This window comes from Theropithecus gelada, chromosome 2 (assembly GCF_003255815.1).
Source record: "Theropithecus gelada isolate Dixy chromosome 2, Tgel_1.0, whole genome shotgun sequence".
Taxonomy (NCBI): domain Eukaryota; kingdom Metazoa; phylum Chordata; class Mammalia; order Primates; family Cercopithecidae; genus Theropithecus; species Theropithecus gelada.
This window is the reverse complement of record NC_037669.1, coordinates 191,657,282-191,676,308: the sequence shown is the minus strand read 5'-3', so window position 1 is coordinate 191,676,308 and position 19,027 is coordinate 191,657,282. Positions and strand designations below refer to the sequence as shown.

General features: G+C 36.1%; 1 protein-coding gene across 2 annotated transcripts in view; it reads left to right on the top strand.

The window, feature by feature from the left end:
• Nucleotides 1-19,027, top strand: part of ACAP2 (ArfGAP with coiled-coil, ankyrin repeat and PH domains 2) — a 173,900-nt gene that overhangs the window by 119,572 nt on the left and 35,301 nt on the right. Inside the window, exons 10-13 of one of the 2 annotated variants that reach the window (XM_025376092.1) lie at nt 20-31; nt 4,631-4,743; nt 16,964-17,015; nt 18,430-18,530. In XM_025376092.1, coding sequence (XP_025231877.1) covers nt 20-31; nt 4,631-4,743; nt 16,964-17,015; nt 18,430-18,530 — 278 coding nt within the window. The remainder of the gene's footprint in view (nt 1-19; nt 32-4,630; nt 4,744-16,963; nt 17,016-18,429; nt 18,531-19,027) is intronic. The other variant, XM_025376093.1, reaches the window with a different exon arrangement.

Sequence of the window (19,027 nt, the reverse complement as noted above, 5' to 3'; positions counted from 1 at the left end):
CCTTAAATGCTGACACAAGGCTGCATTACAGGTAAAAAAAAAAAATCCACTAAAAACTAAGGGAAAGTATGTCTCATGCAGTTATTTAGATTTTTCAAAAATTTAAATTGATCAGTTGGAGAAACAGTGATGCTTTGAACATTCATGTGTGGATACGTGCATGCATTTTGCATTTCTGATATATTTATACCTAGGAGTAAAACTGCTGAGTTAGAAGATGTATTAGCTTTAGTAGATCATTTAGCATAAGCAGATAATGCTACATTGTTTTTCAAAATATTATACTATCTTAGCAGACAGCACTGTATGAGAGTTCCTATTTGCCACCTCATTATATTATGAGACTTTTAGATTTTGGCCGATTTGATCAGTAGATACTGACATCTTCTTGTAGTTTTAACTTCTTTAGTGACTAATGAGCTTAAGCACCTTATCTTGTATCTGTTGGTCTTTTGCGTATCTTACTTGTAAAACGTCTATTAATCTTTCTCTCATTTTTCCACCAGGCTGCCTAACTGTTTGATCAACTTAATAATACATTTGAGGCATATGTGTTTTTAATTTTCATATAGCTTATTTTTATCAGTCTTATGGTTGATGCTTTTTGTGTCTTGTTCAATAAATTCTTTCCATTTCAAGATCATGAAGAGATATATCTTGTATTATAGATTTACTCTTTAGATTATTTTTATTATTTTTTTTTTTTGGTCCTGTCACCCAGGTGGAGTGCAGTGGCGCGATCTCTGCTCACTGCAATCTCCTCCTCTTGGGTTTAAGTGATTCTTCTGCCTCAGCCTCCCAAGTAGCTGGGATTATAGCTGCGCATCACCATACCCAGCTAATTTTTGTATTTTTAGTAGAGATGGGATTTCACCTTTTTGGTCAGGATGGTCTTGATCTCCTGACCTCAGGTGATCCATCCACCTCAGCCTCCCAAAGTGCTGGGATTACAGGTGTGAGCCACCGTGCTACTTTTTAGATCTTTAATTGGGTTTTTGTGTGTGGTGTCAGGTAGAGATCGTTTCCTTTAATTCTCCCACTGGTAGTCAGTTGATCCAGACGAGTTATTAAAAAGTTTGCTCTTTCCCAAATGCTCTGTGGTATATCCTGTGTTATATATCACGTATGTGAGGTCCATTTCAGTTTCTCTATTCTGTTTCACTGTCTTTTTGTCTAAACTGTCGATACTATGCTGTCTTAATTATTTTTGGCTTTAGAGTGATTTCTTTAGTGACAATGGGCATCTTATATTTACTGGTCATTTGGATATCCTATTTGTGAACTATTAGTCTTTTTATCTCATTTTCCCACCAGGTTGCTTAATTGTTGATCAAATGCTTTTAAAATTTTTTAATTTCATTTTTAGTTTTTGGTAGTACATAGCAGGTGGTATTATTTATGGGGTACATGAAATATTTTGATACAGGCATGCAATGCATAATAATCACATCATAGAAAACAGGATATCCATCCCCTCAAGCATGTATCCTTGTGTTACAAACAATCCTATTATATTCTTTTAATTATTTTTAAATGTACAGTTATTTTGACTGTAGTCACCCTGTTGTGCTATCAAATACTAGGTCTCATTCATTCTCTTTTTTTTTTTTTTAGTATCCATTAACCATCCCCACTCACCCACACCCCCAGTACCCACCACACCTCCCAGCCTCTGGTAACCATCCTTCTACTCTCCAGCTCCCTGAGTCCAGTTGTTTTATTTTTTAGATCCCACAAATAAGTGAGAACATGAATGTTTGTCATTCTGTTCCTGGCAAGCAAATTCTTGATATGTAATAGCAAATCTTCCTACCTTTCCTCCTTCAAGCTTCTATGAATCAAAATTGATATGTTTATTTTATTATATCTTTGATTCTATGCGCTTGTTATGTTCTCCATTTATTTAAGTTTTCTTTAATGGCTTTCATAAAGTTTTATGATTTTTCTTGTACATCTTTTGTTAGATTTATTCTTAGATATTTATATTCTAAATGTTATCTTTAAATTTATTTATTTTACCACTGTTCTGTCTGTGATAACATTGATTTTTCTGTATTGATTTTGTAACCAGTAATCTCTTTTAATATTGATTTATCTCTCAATTATTTTGGATGCTATGTGTATAAAGTCTTATCATCTACCAATAATGATAGTTTTTTCCTTTCTTTCTAATCTTGTACTTTTTTTTGTTGTTTTGCTGGCTATGAGTTTCATTGTGATCTTGAGTGAAAGTGGTAACAGTGGTTTTTCTTGTCTTGTTTGCTATTTTAAAGGGAAGTTTCTATTAGATTCCCCTTTGACCAACCTTGGTTTTACATTCTGTTCCCTGGACCTCACACCAAAACTCAAGTTCTCCTGATAGGCAGATGTCCTTGCTCTCCTTACCTCTTTGAATTCCAGTGCTCACTCAGTCTCTTGCCTTTGAGTATTCCTTCCTGATTTATCAGGTCATCAATGTATTTAAGGAGATTCTAACACTATGTCTTTCGTCCAACATATTTCATTGCTAAAATTATGAAATCTGTCACATTTTAAGTACTACAAAATATTAGTTGGTATTAATAGTAATTAAAGTGAAGACAGTTTATCTCAAGAAATATAGTTGAAAATTAGAGAAACACTTGTAATACACTGCACTTTCAAGGAAGTCTTTTAAGTTGACCAAAGTTATGAAAAACTGAAGATGTTACAAACGAAACCTTTAGAATGTTAACAAAGTCAATTATATTTATTGCTTACTTAATTCTGTCTGTATAATTAAATAAATTATAGCCTCAAATAAATTTTAAATGAGGGAATTAAAGTTTCCCTGATTTTTTTTCCCCAAAGAAAAAGTAGGAAGAAATGTAGCAAGTCGTTTACAGATTCTGCTTCATTTGATTACTTTGGATTATCATGTCTTTTCGTGGTTAATGTTTCAAAGGCGTCAGGAGAGGTTATTATTATTATTTTTTTCTCTTTTAAAGTTCTGAATTTAGTCTGTTTCCTGTTCCTGACTTAGTACTCTCTTCAATTTGGAGGGCCCTTAGATGGTTGTCGCTCTGCTCGCCTCCAGGCAGGGCCCCAGCGTCTCAGCAGATGCTGCCACAATGTTTCGCACGACAGGAGGTTTGCTGCTCCTTAGTAGGGTAGAATTCTCATTTTCATTATTGGTCCAGGAGGAATTTTAAAAGTTATGGGACTGGCTTTAGAGTTTTAAATTTGCTGAAAACAGCAGTCTTAGAGTTTTACTCAAAATGCTTTGGAAGTTTGTTAGGCAATATTTTAAATATTGAATTTCTGATTTCCAAACTTCATGAATGTTTGGAAGAAAATTGAAAGTTTAAATTGCATTCAGGTGAAGATTTAGATCATTAAGACCCTTGAAGAAGACTATGAGTGATTTCATAGTACTCATAAAAAAGGGAGTTCAACTTGCCCACTTCAGACTGTAGACTAAGATCCATTTCCTTTGAAAACTAAATTTTATTTTAGGAAAAAATGCCATAGACACTGTCAGATTCAAGAACTACCATACCCAGGCATACAATGGCTCATGCCTGTAATCCCTGAACTTTGGGAGGCCGAGGCAGGTGAATCACTTGAGGTCAGGAGTTTGAGCCCAGCATGGCTAACATGGTGAAACCCCGTCTCTACTAAAAATACAAAAATTAGCTGGGCGTGGTGGCACACGTCTGTAGTAGTCCCAGCTACTCAGGAGGCTGAGGCAGGAGTATCACTTGAACCAGGAGGTGGATGTTGCAGTGAGCTGAGATTGTGCCACTGCATTCCAGCCTGGGCAACAGAGTGAGATTTTGTCTCAAAAAAAAAAACAAAAAAACTATCATGGTAGTAATATATTTAGAAAATAGTGGTAACTTTAAATAATCCCAATTAAATATAACCATATACTTTAAAAAAATTGTTAACACATATCACCATAAAATATTGTGATGGACTGGGTGCAGTGGCCCATGCCTGTAATCCCAGCACTTTGGGAGGCTGAGGCAGACAGATCACCTGAGGTCAGGAATTCAAGGCCAGCCTGGCCAACATGGTGAAACCCTGTCTCTACAAAAATACAAAAATTAGCTGGGCATGGTGGCGTATGTCCGTAATTCCAGCTACATGGGAGACTGAGACGGGAAAATCACTTGAACCCGGGAGCAGAGGTTGCAGTGAGCTGAGATCACTTCATTGCACTCCACACTGGTCAGCAGAGCGACACTCTGTCTCAAAAAAGAAAAAAAAAAAAGTTGTGATAATTTTAAACATAATAGCCTGTGTAGTATTTAGTTGTTTCCCTTGTTTATTTGTATACATATTATTTTGTGCTTTTAATCACAATGTAGATACAGTTTATATTGATTTATTTTCTGTTTTGCATTATATTCTATACAATTATCTGTCCTTAGGTCATCACAATAAGTATTGCATAAAATAATTCACTAAAGTCAAATACTTTAATGTATTGAAACATTTATTTATTATTGATCATTTAAGTCTCCCTTCATTTTTCTTATTAATATTGTTGTTGTAACTGTCTTAATATAAACCTTTTCTTCCTTTTGAACTCTTTCCTTAGGATCCATTTCTTGTCTAGGAAACTTAGTCAAGTCATATGAACTTCTTTATATGTTGTTTTGTCTAGGATTTCTCCAGTGATGATTCTAAGTTAGAATATAACGTAGATGCTGCAAATGGCATAGTTATGGAAGGATATCTGTTCAAACGAGCCAGCAATGCCTTCAAAACTTGGAACAGGTAATATATTTCAAATACTGGTCTTGATCTGTACATAGTTTTGATTTTCCAACTTTCTCTGTGATTTGACAGCTCTCTCCTTCGTAATTCTTTAACTTCTGTAAATTCCATAGAAGCTTTCCTGAACCCAGGCTATTGAAGAGAGATGCCCTTTAGAAGCAGGTGAAGAATAACATCATTAATTCTAAATTCTAAAAGTAAGCAAGGATTAAATAAGGAAGCAAGGAAAATTTTTATAATGCTTGGTCTATAGTGGCTGGCTAGCTCATTATAGTAAATCAGTTTTGAATATGGTCTACCTCCTGTATTTGTCATAAAATAAATTTGAGTAAAAATTATGAATATGATAGATGAATAGGACAAGTGAGCTTTCTTTTTTGGTTTCTCCTCTATATGATGTTTATGTACATTTTGACTTAGTGTTTGCTTATTGTATTAGTCCATTTTCTCACTGTTATAAAGATACTATCTGAGACTGGGTAGTTTATAAAGAAAAGAGTTTTAATTGATGCACAATTCTCCATGGCTGGGGAACAGTCATGGCAGAAGGTGAAGGGGAAGCAGGCACCTTCTTCGCAAGGCGGCAGAGAGAGAGTGCTCAGGGGAAATTACCACTTTTAAACCGTTATATCTTGTGAGAACTCCCTCACTATCATGAGAACAACATGGGGGAAACCACTCCCATGATCCAATCACCTCCCACCAGGTCCCTCTTTCAACATGTGGGGATTACAATTTAAGATGAGATTTGGGTGGGGATACAGAGCCAGACCATATTTCACCCCTGACCTTTCTCAAATCTCATGTCCTTTTCACATGTCAGAATCAAACATGACTTCCCAACAGATCCCCAAAGTCTTACCTCATTCCAGCATTAACTCAAAAGTCCTAGTCCACAGTCTCATCTGAAACAAGGCAAGTCCCTTCCGTCTATGAGCCTGTAAAATAAAAAACCAGTTAGTTACTTCCAAGATACAATGGAGGTATAGGCACTGGGTAAATGTTCCCATTAAAAATGGGAAAATATGACCAAAACGAAGGGGTCACAGGCCCCACACAAGTTTGAAATGCAGCCAGGCAGTCATTAAATCTTAAAGCTCTAAAGTCTCCTTTGACTCCATGTCTCACATTCCAGGGCAGGCTATGCAGGGGGTGGGTTCCTATGGCTTTAGGCAACTCCATCTCTGTGGCTCTGCGGGTGTAGCCCTGTGCTGCTTTCAGGGCTGGCACTGAGTGCCTGCGGTGTTTCCAGGTGCATGGTGCAAGCTCTTGGTGGATCTACCTTTCTGGGGTCTGGAGGATGTTGGCCCTCTTCTCACAGTTCCACTAGGCAGTGCCCCAGTGGGGACTGTATGTGGGGGATCCAACCCCACATTCCCTTCTGCACTGTCTTAGGGGAGGTTCTCCATGAGGGCTCTTCCCCTGCCGCAGACTACTTCTGCCTGGACCTTCAAGCGTTTCTATACATCCTCTGGATTCTAGTTGGAGGTTCCCAAACCTAAATTCTCATCTTCCATGTATCTATAGGCCTAATACCACGTGGAAGCCACCAATGCTTGGGGCTTGCCCACTCTGAAGCAGTGGCCCGAGCTGTACCTTGGCCTCTTTTTTTGCCGTGGCTGAAGTTGGAGTGGGTGGGACGCAGGGCACCAAGTCCCAAGGCTGCACAGAGCAGCAGGGTCCTGGGCCCTGGCCCACAACTCTGTTTTCCCTCTCGGTCTGGATCTGTGATGGAGGGGCTGCCTCAAAGATTTCTTACATGCCCTGGAGACATTTTTCCCATTGTCTTGGATATAAACGTTCAGCTCCTCATTACTTACGCAAATTTTTGCAGCTGGCTTGAATTTCTCCTCAGAAAATGGATTTTCTTTTATACCTCATGGTCAGGCTGCAAATTTTCCAAACTGTTATGCTCTGCTTCCCTTTTAAACTAAGTTCCAATTTCATATCTTCTCTTTGTGAAAGCATATAACAGTATGCTTTCAGGAAAAGCCAAGTCACCTCTTGAATGTTTTCCTGCTTAGAAATTTCTTCTGCCAGATATCCTAAATCATCTCTTTCAAGTTTAAGAACAGATCTCTAGGACAGGGGCAAAAATGCTGCCAGTCTCTTTGCTAAAGTATAGTGAGAGTGACATTTGCTCCAGTTCCCAATAAGTTCTTCATCTCCATCTGAGACCACCTCAGCTTGGACTTCATTGTCCATATCAGTATCAGCATTTTGGTCAAAAGCATTCAACAAGTCTCTTGGAAGTTCCAAACTTTCCCTCATCTTCCTGCCTTCTGAGCCTTCCAAACTGTTCCAACCTCTGCCTGTTACTCATTTCCAAAGTGGCTTCTACATTTTCAGATTATCTTTATAGCAGTATTCCACTCTGCTGGTACCAGTTCTCTGTATTAGTCTATGTTCACACTGCTATAAAAATACTACCTGAGACTGGGTAATTTATAAAGAAAGGAGTTTTAATTGACTCACAGTTCTCCATGGCTGAGGAAGCCTCAGGAAACTTAGAATTATGGCGGAAGGGGAAGCAGGCATCCTCCTCACAAAGGTGGTAGGAGAGAGCGAGCTCAGGGAAACTACCACTTTTAAACTATCAGATCTCCTAAGAACTCCCTCACCATCCCGAGAACAGCGTGGGGAAAACCACCCGCGTGACCCAGTCACCTGCCACCAGATCCTTCCCACGACACGTGGGGATTACAGGTCAAGGTGAGATTTGGGTAGTGACAGAACCAGTCCATATCACTTATGAATCTTTTTTTTCCTGCACTTTGTGAACAAAATGTTTATGAATCTTTAAGCTAGGTGATCCTGATCTTTAGCTCTTTGCAATAACTTCAATAAAACAGGAGTTTTAGGAAATGGGAATTTTTTCATATGTGAAGTTGTGGCAGCTGATGCTCCTTTATTGTAAACTTGATGGCTACCAAAAACTTTGAAGGTGTTGCTAAACAAATTTTTATAAAATATAAATCTGTTAAATGTCTGTTAAAAGAATGTATAAAATATTTCATTGTATTTTCTCATGTAGTAATATACTAAAATGAAATAACTTCAGACATTAAAGCTTCAACTGAAAGATTGGTTGTCGCAGGATCATTCTTCTGGGTATCAGTGATTAATCTTTTATTCAAGGATGCCTCTATTTTTGCCAAAAATAAAAAAGTAGTCAAAATTCTGTAATATGAGTAGTAGTTGGATTCTGGTTGATTTATTATTATTGGTTATAATGTGTTTATTGACCAGAATATGAATTTAATGATAAAGAAGGTTGTTTTTATTTTTAAAAAATGGACGTTAGTAAATATAATTTCCTGGTAAGTTTAACTTTGTGTACATTTTTGTTAAATGGAAAAATTTAATGTTTTATTAAAATGGATTTCTAGTGTAATTATTTTTATGTCTTGGTGTCAAGGTTATATAGAAAAAACATTCACTGGGTGGGCATGGTGGCTCACACCTGTAATCCCAACACTTCGGGAGGCTGAGGCGGGTGAATCACTTGAGGTCAGGAGTTTGAGACCAGCCTGGCCAACGTGGTGAAGCCCCATCTCTACTAAAAATACAAAAATTAGCCTGGCGTGGTGGTGCATGCCTATAATCCCAGCTACTCGGCAGGCTGAGGCAGGAGAATTGCTTGAACCCAGGAGGCAAAGGCTGCAGTGAGCCGAGATTGCTCCACTGCACTCCAGCCTGGGTGAGATCTGTCTCAAAAAAAAGAAAGCATTCACTGACATTTCTGAATGTCAGTGATTTATTGAGCATTTCCCCACCATTTGATATTGACGGATGTTTACATGGTAGATGGTTTGTTTTATTCAAAATAATTTTTCTGAACCTGAGAGTGAATATAAAAATGGAAAGAAGAATGATTATATTTGATGTTAAACCTGAGGTTAGAGAGCTTTAAAAATAATACATGGGCTGGACGTGGTGGTTCATGCCTGTAATCCCAGCACTTTGGGAGGCTGAGGCGGGTATATCACCTGAGGCCCGGAGTTTGAGACCAGCCTGGCCAACACAGTGAAACCTTGTCTTGACTAAAAATAGAAAAAATTGGCTGGATGTGGTGGCACATGCCTGTAATCCCAGCTATTTGGGAGGCTGAGGCAGGAGAATCGCTTGAACCTAGGAGGCAGAGGTTGTAGTGAGCCAAGATTGTGCTGCTGCACTTCCAATCTGGGCGACACAGTGAGACTCTGTCTCTTAATAAATAAATAAATAAAAATAAGAATAGTACATGAATATAGGAGGACCAACTCAAGTGGTGTGGTTAGAAATAATATTTCTAACTAAAGTGAAAATGAAAAATTAAAATTACATTTTCTAAGCTCTAAAAAGTAAGACAGTAGTAGTCTTTTAAGCCTTTCCTGATAAATTTCTGTAGCCAGAGTAGAAGTTGGGGGGGAAAAAAAAAAGCAAAAAAAACAGCTTGACTGGTGAGTCATTATAATAAAGATTACTCACCAGTATGTTTTCATGGTATAATGGCAGAATTGAATTTCAGCCTTCAGATTTCAAAACAACCTACTTAGAGTTTAGCAAAGTGAAAATACAGTAAATCCGTAGAAACATACCATTATGTTAAGAAGAAAAGAAATGAACTTCCATGGACTACTCCAATGAGAGATGGTCTCAGACTTCAAAATGAAGCATAGTAAGTGTTAGTGGAATATTGCACTGCCATTTAGGACAGTAGAAGGAAAGTAATTTTGATTTATACATGAACCTTTGCATTATTATTTATTTTCTGAATTACATTGACATGGATATTAAAATGCAGCTGAAATCAAGTGAGGAATAATGGTTAAATTTTCAATTGTAGACATTACCTCCTATTTACAAAGTGAAAAAACATTGCTTTGGAAATTAGGCTATTTTTAAAGGAGATGCCATCTATCCGTAGTGAAATGGCACTTATTGATTAGAATCATAGACTGTAGAACACCCTTATTTTCAGTAAAGAAATGGAGCTTCAGAGAGGTGGTCACTCGTTCAAAGTCACACAGCTGGTTTGTGAACAAATTGAGGTGCAAAACCTGGAACTCTGAACTCTTCCTCAAGTATCCTATGGCATTTTTCTTACTTGCTGCGAAAATTCCAAACCATCTTTATTTTGATAGAACAAAATACAGCTTCAACTATGAAAAAATACTTCACTTTAAAAGAACTTCCCGAAACACTTACATTAGGAAAAATTATGGATAGCAAATTAATACCATTTTCACATCCTGTTGAAGAACGTTTTGCCAAAAACACTAGTAAAATTCTGACTTGTACAAGAATATAGCATATAAGGCCAGTCATTGTGGCTCATGCCTCTAATCCCAGCAGTTTGGGAGGCCAAGGCAGGCAGATTGCTTGAGCCCAGGAATTTGAGATCAGCTCGGGCAACATGGTGAAACCCCATCTCTACAAAAAACAAATACAAAAATTAGTCAGGTGCGGTGGTGTGGTGCCTGTAGCCCCAGCTACACAGGTGGCCGAGGCAGGAAGACCGCTCGAGGCCAAGAGATTGAGGCTGCATTGAGCCTCTGCATTGTGCCACTGCCTGGGTGACGGAGACCCTGTCTCAATCAGCCAATCAACAACAAAAGTCCAAACCTTGTGACTAAAGTCTTTAAGTATTTACTAGGCGATAGATAAGGAACTAGACAGAAGGGAGAAGAAAGAAGAGTAATCTTTTAAATGTTATTTAGAATTATCTTCTGCTTTTTAATATTAAAAATTTGGAATTTAAATTTCTTAAAGTATCTCAAAATTCAGTTCTCTGTCCAGCTTAATTTATTTTACTAGACTTTGAGTAAACGACTGTATTTATGATATTGGTGAGTTAATTTTAAAAATTCAGGAATCCAGTGATTCAAATATGAAGATTTGGGGGATTGTTTATGGATTACTTTTAGGGCACCTTTTTTGTTTTAGTCACCATAGGGTACCACACATTTGCTATTACCTATACTTCTGTGGAATTTTTGCATACAGTCTTATCAAAATCAACTATTTAAAAAGACCTTCTGGCTGGGCATGGTGGCTCATGCCTGTAATCCCAGCACTTTGGGAGGCCAAGGCGGGCAGGTCACTTGAGGTCAGGCATTCAAGACCAGCCTGGCCAACATGGTGAGACCCCTGTCTCTACTAAAAATATAAAAATTAGCCGGTCATGGTGGCACGCATCTGTAATCCCGGCTCCTTGGGAAACTGAGGTGGGAGAATCACTTGAACCCAGGGAGGCAGAGGTTGCAGTGAGCTGTGATTGTACCACTGAACTCCAGCCTAGATGACCAGATCGAGACTTCATCTCAAAAAAAGAAAAAAAAAAACTTCTTTCTCCCATAAATATGATACACTTACTATGTACCCACAAAAATTAAAATTAAAAAAAATACTTTCTTCCTCAGGGAAATGTGAGTGTGACTAGGAATTTCCAGATAGTTTTTAAACCTCACTTTGTGCTTCATAAATTACAAGTGTATTTCAGATGATTCCAAAATCTGGAATTTAACTGAATAGATAATATTTTGTATGATATGATTGAAATAGCATAAGGAGTAAAAAGTTTTATTTCTTATGTGGACTGTTGTAGTTTGTAATATCTCAAAAATTTTATAAATCTATACAATGTATTTTTCTGAAGATAATGTGAGGTCACCACAATAATTTTTCTTTGTCGGGTCATTTTCTCAGTATGGCAGCTTCCTTTCAGGCTCACATTATTGGATTATTAGAACTTAACTTCTCTTTTGCTTTTTATGATAAATTCAGAAAAGGTGAATGAAGAAGGAAAATAAATAGATACTAACATAATTTATTTAGTGATAACTTGGAAAAACTAATAAAACTGAATAATTGCTTGCTATGCTCTGTCTTTGTTTAAATAGAAAATACAACTAAAAGCATAGAATATACTACACGATACTTTAGAGCAAAATATTCTGTATGCTGCTGATGTAGATGTAAATGTTTTATTTCTATTGGCCTTTTGTATTATAAGAAGTATATACATAGATGAAAGGTTAATACTATGTATGTGTGGCCTTCAAGTCCCGTATATCATTTCATGAAAATGGGATGGGCAATTGGGAGAAATGTTTATTTGGTTATATTTTATAATCTTTGACATCCTCTGTTTAGTGAACCTACTTTCTTTATGAAAACTTCATTTATCTCAGGTTTATATAGACAATTCCTACAGTGATTATTTTCCTTAACTTTTAGGAGCAGCTTATTAAGATGAGGTGCGAGGTACTATCTATATTTTATAGCCATGAACTTTGAGGCAGAAAATAATAGTAGAGAGATGCCCAAGTATGCTAAGTCCTATCAGAACTTCCTATGACATAGTATTTGAAGAACTTTTTGAATATTCCTGAAATTTTCAGAGTCCTAAGAATTGGAATTAATTGTACAAATGCATATGTGTATAAAAAGTAAATAAAATGCAATAGATACTTTTGATTATTTTGTTAGGTTAAGAGCTTAAGCTTGTTTCTTAATTCTTGCTTTATTTTCGTATCATGCTAGTCCTTTGCTTATTTTGCACATTTTTCGTTTTCATTCTTTTACCACCTTTCCTTTATGTTTTAATCCTGCCCCGTTTTTTCACATGACAGGAAAAAGCCCGATCATATCAGGTACCAAATGGCTTCCTTCCCTTTACCCTCATCTTACTCCAGTTTCCTTTTTGGCACGAGAAAGCTCATAATTAACTTGCATTTCAGTTGGATTACTTGCAATGGATAAAAAGTCTCTTTATGTTTTAAATTGGGAAGAAAATATAAATATTTTATTTGAGAAATGGAATTATACCTTTTAATTGCACATCTCCTCAATTTGTTTTAATCTTTAAAGGAATATTTGATTTATTTATAATTACCCAAAGAAGATACAGATTGAGTAATTTTCCTTTTTTAAATATGTCTTATTTTTTTAAAAAGAGAAAGGCTGGATATGTGGCTTATACCTGTAATACCAGCATTTTGGGTGGTCGAGGTTGGAGGATCACTTGAGCCCAGGAATTGGAGACCAGTCCTGGCAACATAGTAAGACCCCGTCTCTGCCAAAATACATATAAACAAATAAGAAATTAGCTGGGTGTGGTGGCATGCCTCTGTGGTCCCAGCAACTCCAGAGGCTGATGTGGGAGGATCACTTGAGCCCAGGATTTCCAGACTGCAGTGAGCTGTGATTGCACCACGACACTTCAGGCTGAGTGTCTCTAAAAAAATTACATATATGTCTAAACAAATAAAAATATAGAGGGAAATAAGCTAGTAAACTCTTTTTAAAAATTTGAGCAGTAACTAGGATTAGTCCTTTTGGTAAAACCATATTGATTATGTTGAAAGAATACATTGTCAGTTCCTTACCTTTTTTTGTTTTGCCATTATTTTCTCTGTATAAAAATAAATTGAAGGCCGGGCGCGGTGGCTCACGCCTGTAATCCCAGCACTTTGGGAGGCCGAGGTGGGTGGATCACAGGGTCAGGAGATCGAGACCGTCCTGGCTAACATGGTGAAACCCCGTCTCTACTAAAAATACAAAAAAAATTAGCCAGGCGTGGTGGCGGGCGCCTGTAGTCCCAGCTACTCGGGAGGCTGAGGCAGGAGAATGGCATGAACCCGAGAGGCGGAGCTTGCAGTGAGCCGAGATTGTGCCACTGCACTCCAGCCTGGGCGACAGAGCGAGACTCCGACTCAAAAAAAAAGAAATAAATATATAAATTGAAGTTAAGGAGCATTCATGTTCAGGCTTTTAATTTTTACCAATTGTTTACCTGTTTGGCACTTAAATGGATATGTAAATAAACCCATCATCCTTATAGTTCTAGTAATAAAGCTTCTACAGGTTTCAAAGTTTGACTTTTACTCATGTTCTTGATTTTAAGAGCAGTGTGGGACTAGTGATCAAACATGGTAAAAGATTTTTTTGTGTATATATATATATATTTTTTCCTGCCCAAATGTTGTCATTTGGAAACTCTAATTGGTATGTTAATATTAATAACTAATAATTTATAAATTTAATATTTACAACATATATTTTTAAAGTATAATATTTAGAATTTAATAGAATGTGTATTATATTGAGTTATTTCAATTTGAGATACAAAGTGGTACCTTATTTTTCTTAATGAAGCAAATTTTTCTATTTTAAAAACTGTCTTGGTTGGGCGCGGTGGCTCATGCCTGTAATCCCAGCACTTTGGGAGGCTGAGGCGGGTGGATCACCTGAGGTCAGGAGTTCAAGGCCAGCTTGGCCAACATGGCGAAACCCTGTCTCTACTAAAAATACAAAAATTGCCGGGCATGGTGGTGCATGCCTGTAATCCCAGCTACTCGGGAGACTGAGGCAAGAGAATCTCTTGAACTCAGGAGGCGGAGGTTGCAGGGAGCCGAGATCGTGCCATTGCACTCCAACCTGGGCAACAGAGTGAGACTCCGTCTCAAAAACAAAAACAAAATCAAAAAACAAAACAAAACAAAACAAAAAGCTATCTTGTATTTTGGCTTTGTGGTCAGTTTCTGAATCCAAACTTAAGTATTTTTTCTATATTTCATAGTCCATGAGCTGTTTTTAAGTCTTACTTTTCCTTTTCTTAGAAATGTTAGTAACAATTAGAGCCGGGCGTGGTGGCTCATGCCTGTAGTCCCAGCGCTTTGGGAGGCCAAGGTGGGTGGATCGCTTGAGACCAGGAGTTAGAGACCAGCCTGGCCAACATGGTAAAACCTCATCTCTGCTAAAAATACAAAAATTAGCAGGGTGTGGTGGCGTGTATCTGTAACCTCAGGTGCTCGGGAGGCTAGGGTACCAGAATCGCTTGAACCCAGGAAGCGGAAGTTTCAGTGAGCCAAGATCGCACCCCTGCACTCCAGCTTGGGCGACAGAGTGAGACTCTGCCTCAAAAAAACCAAAAAAACAAAAACAACAACAACAATGAAATGTTAATAACAACTAGGATTATTCTATAGAAAGAATTAAAAATTATATTCCCTTTTACTTGATTAAAGTTTTGGTCAATGTTAGGTTATTAGTTTTTTTATTTGTAATAACAATGGAGGAGTGATAGTGTCGTAAGACACACAGATCTTAGTATAATAATTGAAAAAATGTTTTCTACCTAGGATGTATGACATTTTTCCTTAAGAGATGTAAAATTAAGAGTTTATATTTTCTTTCCTCAGTTTATAAAAACTGATGATATGAAAACGTCATTCAGAAGCAGATAGATGGCAGAGGAACTGGGTTTCAGAAATACATGTGATCCTTAGAGTTAATAATCAGAGGGATAGGTCTCTGACAACATACGTTTTAATATAGCATTTTGATACTATTTTTAGAAGATATTGTCCTAAGATGCAGCAGGTCAAGAGAAGTTAATTTTTTGAAGACCTCAGAAGCGTGAAAAGTTTACATAAGTGTGATTTTTGTTGCTCAGTAAAACTCTTGGTAGCTTTCATCGAATTATGGAATTGACTATGATATAAAACAAATGATTTTGTATTACTACAGTTCACCCTACTTCAAATGATTTTTACATAAACGCTTTCATCAGTATCAGAGATTGTTTCCATTGCATGTCATCCCATGTGGCAGGGTTGCACCATTTTGTTTGTTTGTAGGTACTTCCTTAACATTTCTAACCAACTATCTGTCCCAAAGTAAAGAAACCCAGAAGTTCTTCCTTTTCTAGCCTACCTCTTGATGATTTGCATTTAGAGGCAACCCAGCTCATTTTATCTAGATGCTTCTTTAACAAATGTATTTTTTAATGGTAAAGGTGATTCCTCTTTAAGTGGTAAGAAAACCTAACAGTCTTTCTAGTGAATGGCTTAAAAATGGAAAAGCATCTCCTAGTCATGAGATGAGAACAGCTTTGGATAATTAACTTAATTTTTAAAAATAGAAATTCTAAATGTCTAAATACAATTGCTAATGCTTCATATTAGTACCAGTGAAAAGGTAGAATCTCTATCTGCTAATTGATTAATAACTAATGTTACAGTAGAAATCATCTCACATGAAACTAATTTTAAAATAATGATTCAAATACTGTTTTACTTTTCATGCTTTATAAGAAGTTTTGCTTTCTTTTCTGAATGGCTTTTGGCTGTGATTTTTTTTTATGCCTTTAGGTCTTTTATTGTTTTAATAAATTAGAATTAGTAAATATGTCATACATAGCTTAGATTTTTCTTCTAAAGAAGGTCGTAAGTAAATTGTTTGCCTAATAATTTACAGTAACGAGCAGAACCATATAAATACTTGAGTGAATCATTTGTAGTAATAACTTTGATTAATTTGCTTAGGAGTATTTTATATGAAACTAAGACCAAGCTAATTTGTGATTGTCTCTTGTTAGATGTCAGTTCTGACATGATTAGTTTTCTGTTGTGCTTATGAAATCAGACTCTTACTGAATTATCTGCTGAAAGGTTGAAAATAAAGCACAATTTGTTTCAATGTTTTACTGTATATAAGTGGATACTTTTTTTTTTTTTTTTTTTTTAGACAGAGTCTTGCTCTGCGGCCCAGGCTGGAGTGCAATGGCGTGATTTTGGCTCACTGCAACCTCTGCCTCCCGGGTTCAAGTGATTCTCCTGCCTCAGCTTCCTGAGTAGCTGGGATTACAGGCACTTGCCGCCATACCTGGCTAATTTTTGTATTTTTTATTAGAGACTGGGTTTCACTGTGTTGTTCAGGCTGGTCTCAAACTCCTGACCTCAGGTGATCTACTCGCTTTGGCCTCCCAAAGTGCTGGGATTACAGGTGTGAGCCACTGTGCCTGGCCACAAGTGTATACTTTTATTCACAATATACATTTATACCAACTTTATAAGAAAAGCAATTATTTCTGGGGAAAGAGTTCAGTTATTTTTGAGGAACCTCAGAAACTAAATTTGTACTTTAAAACAGTTACTATTTGGTGGTAGCATAAAGGGTAACTGCTTTTGTTAGGATGTAAATTTATGACATGAAATTAATCAAAATGTAGTACTTTAATTTTCCTAACCTGTGGTTTTAAAACGTTTTGTTTTTTACTTTCAATAGTTTTCCCATATTAGAATCAGTTTATATAAAGCAAAATAATACAATGCACTTCTCAAAACATAATTACCACAATGTGATTTCCAGTGCTTTCTCAAATATTTCATTTCTAACAACAATGGAAATAAATTATGTTTATGAAAGCTTAATCTATTTTGTGTTTCTGTAGGCGCTGGTTTTCAATACAGAATAATCAGTTGGTTTACCAGAAAAAATTTAAGGTAGGTGTTAATAAGTGAAAACCTAATGAGTTATCAATTTCAGTTATTTATCTTCTTGTTTTGGTAAACATTGAAGTCTCTAAATACTCATGTGTGTAAAATTAATATAATTATTAGTTTTCTGTTTGAGCAGGTGTAAGAGGACTCTAGGGTGGAAAATTTCAACATTTCATTCTTAAAAGCAAAGTGATGTTGAATCCTGAATTCTTACTTCCTCACTTTGAGATGGATTTTTCTGGGTCACAGGATTTTAAAAAATGTTTTGGTAGCTTTTAAATGGTATATATTAGTTGTACATACTTTTGTGGTACATGTGCTATTTTGATACTTGTATATAATGTGTAAGGATCAAATCAGGGTAACTGGGGCATCAATCACCTCAAACATTTTTCTTTGTCTTAGGAACATTACAAATCTCCTTTCCTAGCTATTTTGAAATATACAACATACTTTTATTTCTTTAAATGTATCTTTGTCTAGTGCATGACAGAAATAACACTGCCATTCCATACCACTGTTTTGAAGATGAAAGAGAGGATGCCTTTTAAATAATGTCACAATAGGGCCAAAGGTGATAGGACAGAATGGTTAAAAATTACATTAATTAAAATGTAAGCTGAAAGTAATTTAAATAGAACCCCTTAAATTTGTTAATATTGTTTTATATGTTTGTTTTCCTGAACCTTATTTTAAGGATGAGCAAGTATTATTTATGGGAAAGACATATTGGGATTACATGTGAGTTGAGAATATTAAAATAACTAGAAACAAAAAATGAATCATTAGTTATTCTCATAACTAATGATTATCTGAATGACATTCTGTAAACTGCAAATTTCAAATCTCTACTCTTGAGATGACACTGAAATTTTATTTGCAAGGTTCTATGGTAGCAGGTGTGTATGACAGAAGCCGTTTAATCAGCTAATTAGTTCATGGTTTCTTCTATTCTGATAAACTTGGTATTAAATAGTAGAAAGTGATGAAATCTTTTTGATTCACTTAGGTATTTTAGGAAGTTGTAGCTTTCTTTGAGTTATTTAAAACTTGACTGAATAAAGGCTTCTCTTTTGGAGGAAAGTAGCTTTATTATATGTGAGTGGGGACCAGGAGAGTGGATATGAAAGAAAATGGAAGAAAAGCTGCAGAACATTAACATTTATTGAGAATCTACTAAGTATCAACTGTTGGACCAGGCTCTTTATATGTAAACCATTTCATTTACTCTCTATGTAATTTATGAGGTAGATACAATTATTAACAGGACAAAATTACTTTTATGTCTATATTGATAACCCCTATCTGTGTCTAAAAAATTAGACCGCTTATGCCAAGTACTATTTTTAAGTATTTTGTTATTGGTAGTATTAAAACCTAAGTGGAAAAGTGTGGAAATGTGGTTTCCTCCCTGTAGGATAATCCGACTGTAGTAGTTGAAGACCTCAGGCTCTGCACAGTGAAACATTGTGAAGACATAGAGCGACGATTCTGCTTTGAGGTGGTCTCACCAACAAAGTAAGTGGTTCTAAAGGATCTGTGATTTGCTTTTATGTTTCTATAGTTTGTCTTAAAGAACTTCCCAGAGTGGAGGAATTTGCATTTGTCTGTAATTTTCTGTGCTAAAGAGGAAAAAAAGTTTTAAAAATAAATTTCAATAATTAATGGTTACAGATATAGTCAGATATTTATGTAACTTCTACCATTTATCCTATTCTTTAATTCCATAAAGGTGATTTATGTGCTCATATGAAAATTTTAGCTATTATGATGATGAATTAAAATCATATGAGTTTATTTGATAACTATCATTTTATATTTGTACCCAGTAGAAAAAAAATGAGTATTTTTATGTTTATATGGTAAATTTAAGAGTTTTTTTTTTTTTTTAAATATTCAGGGATGGGTTATTTGTTTTTAAGAGATAATTTGTTTCATTGGCACCTTGATTTCTTCATCAACATACTTTGCCCTAAAGATACATGAAATAAAAACTTTTTTCAACAAATTATATA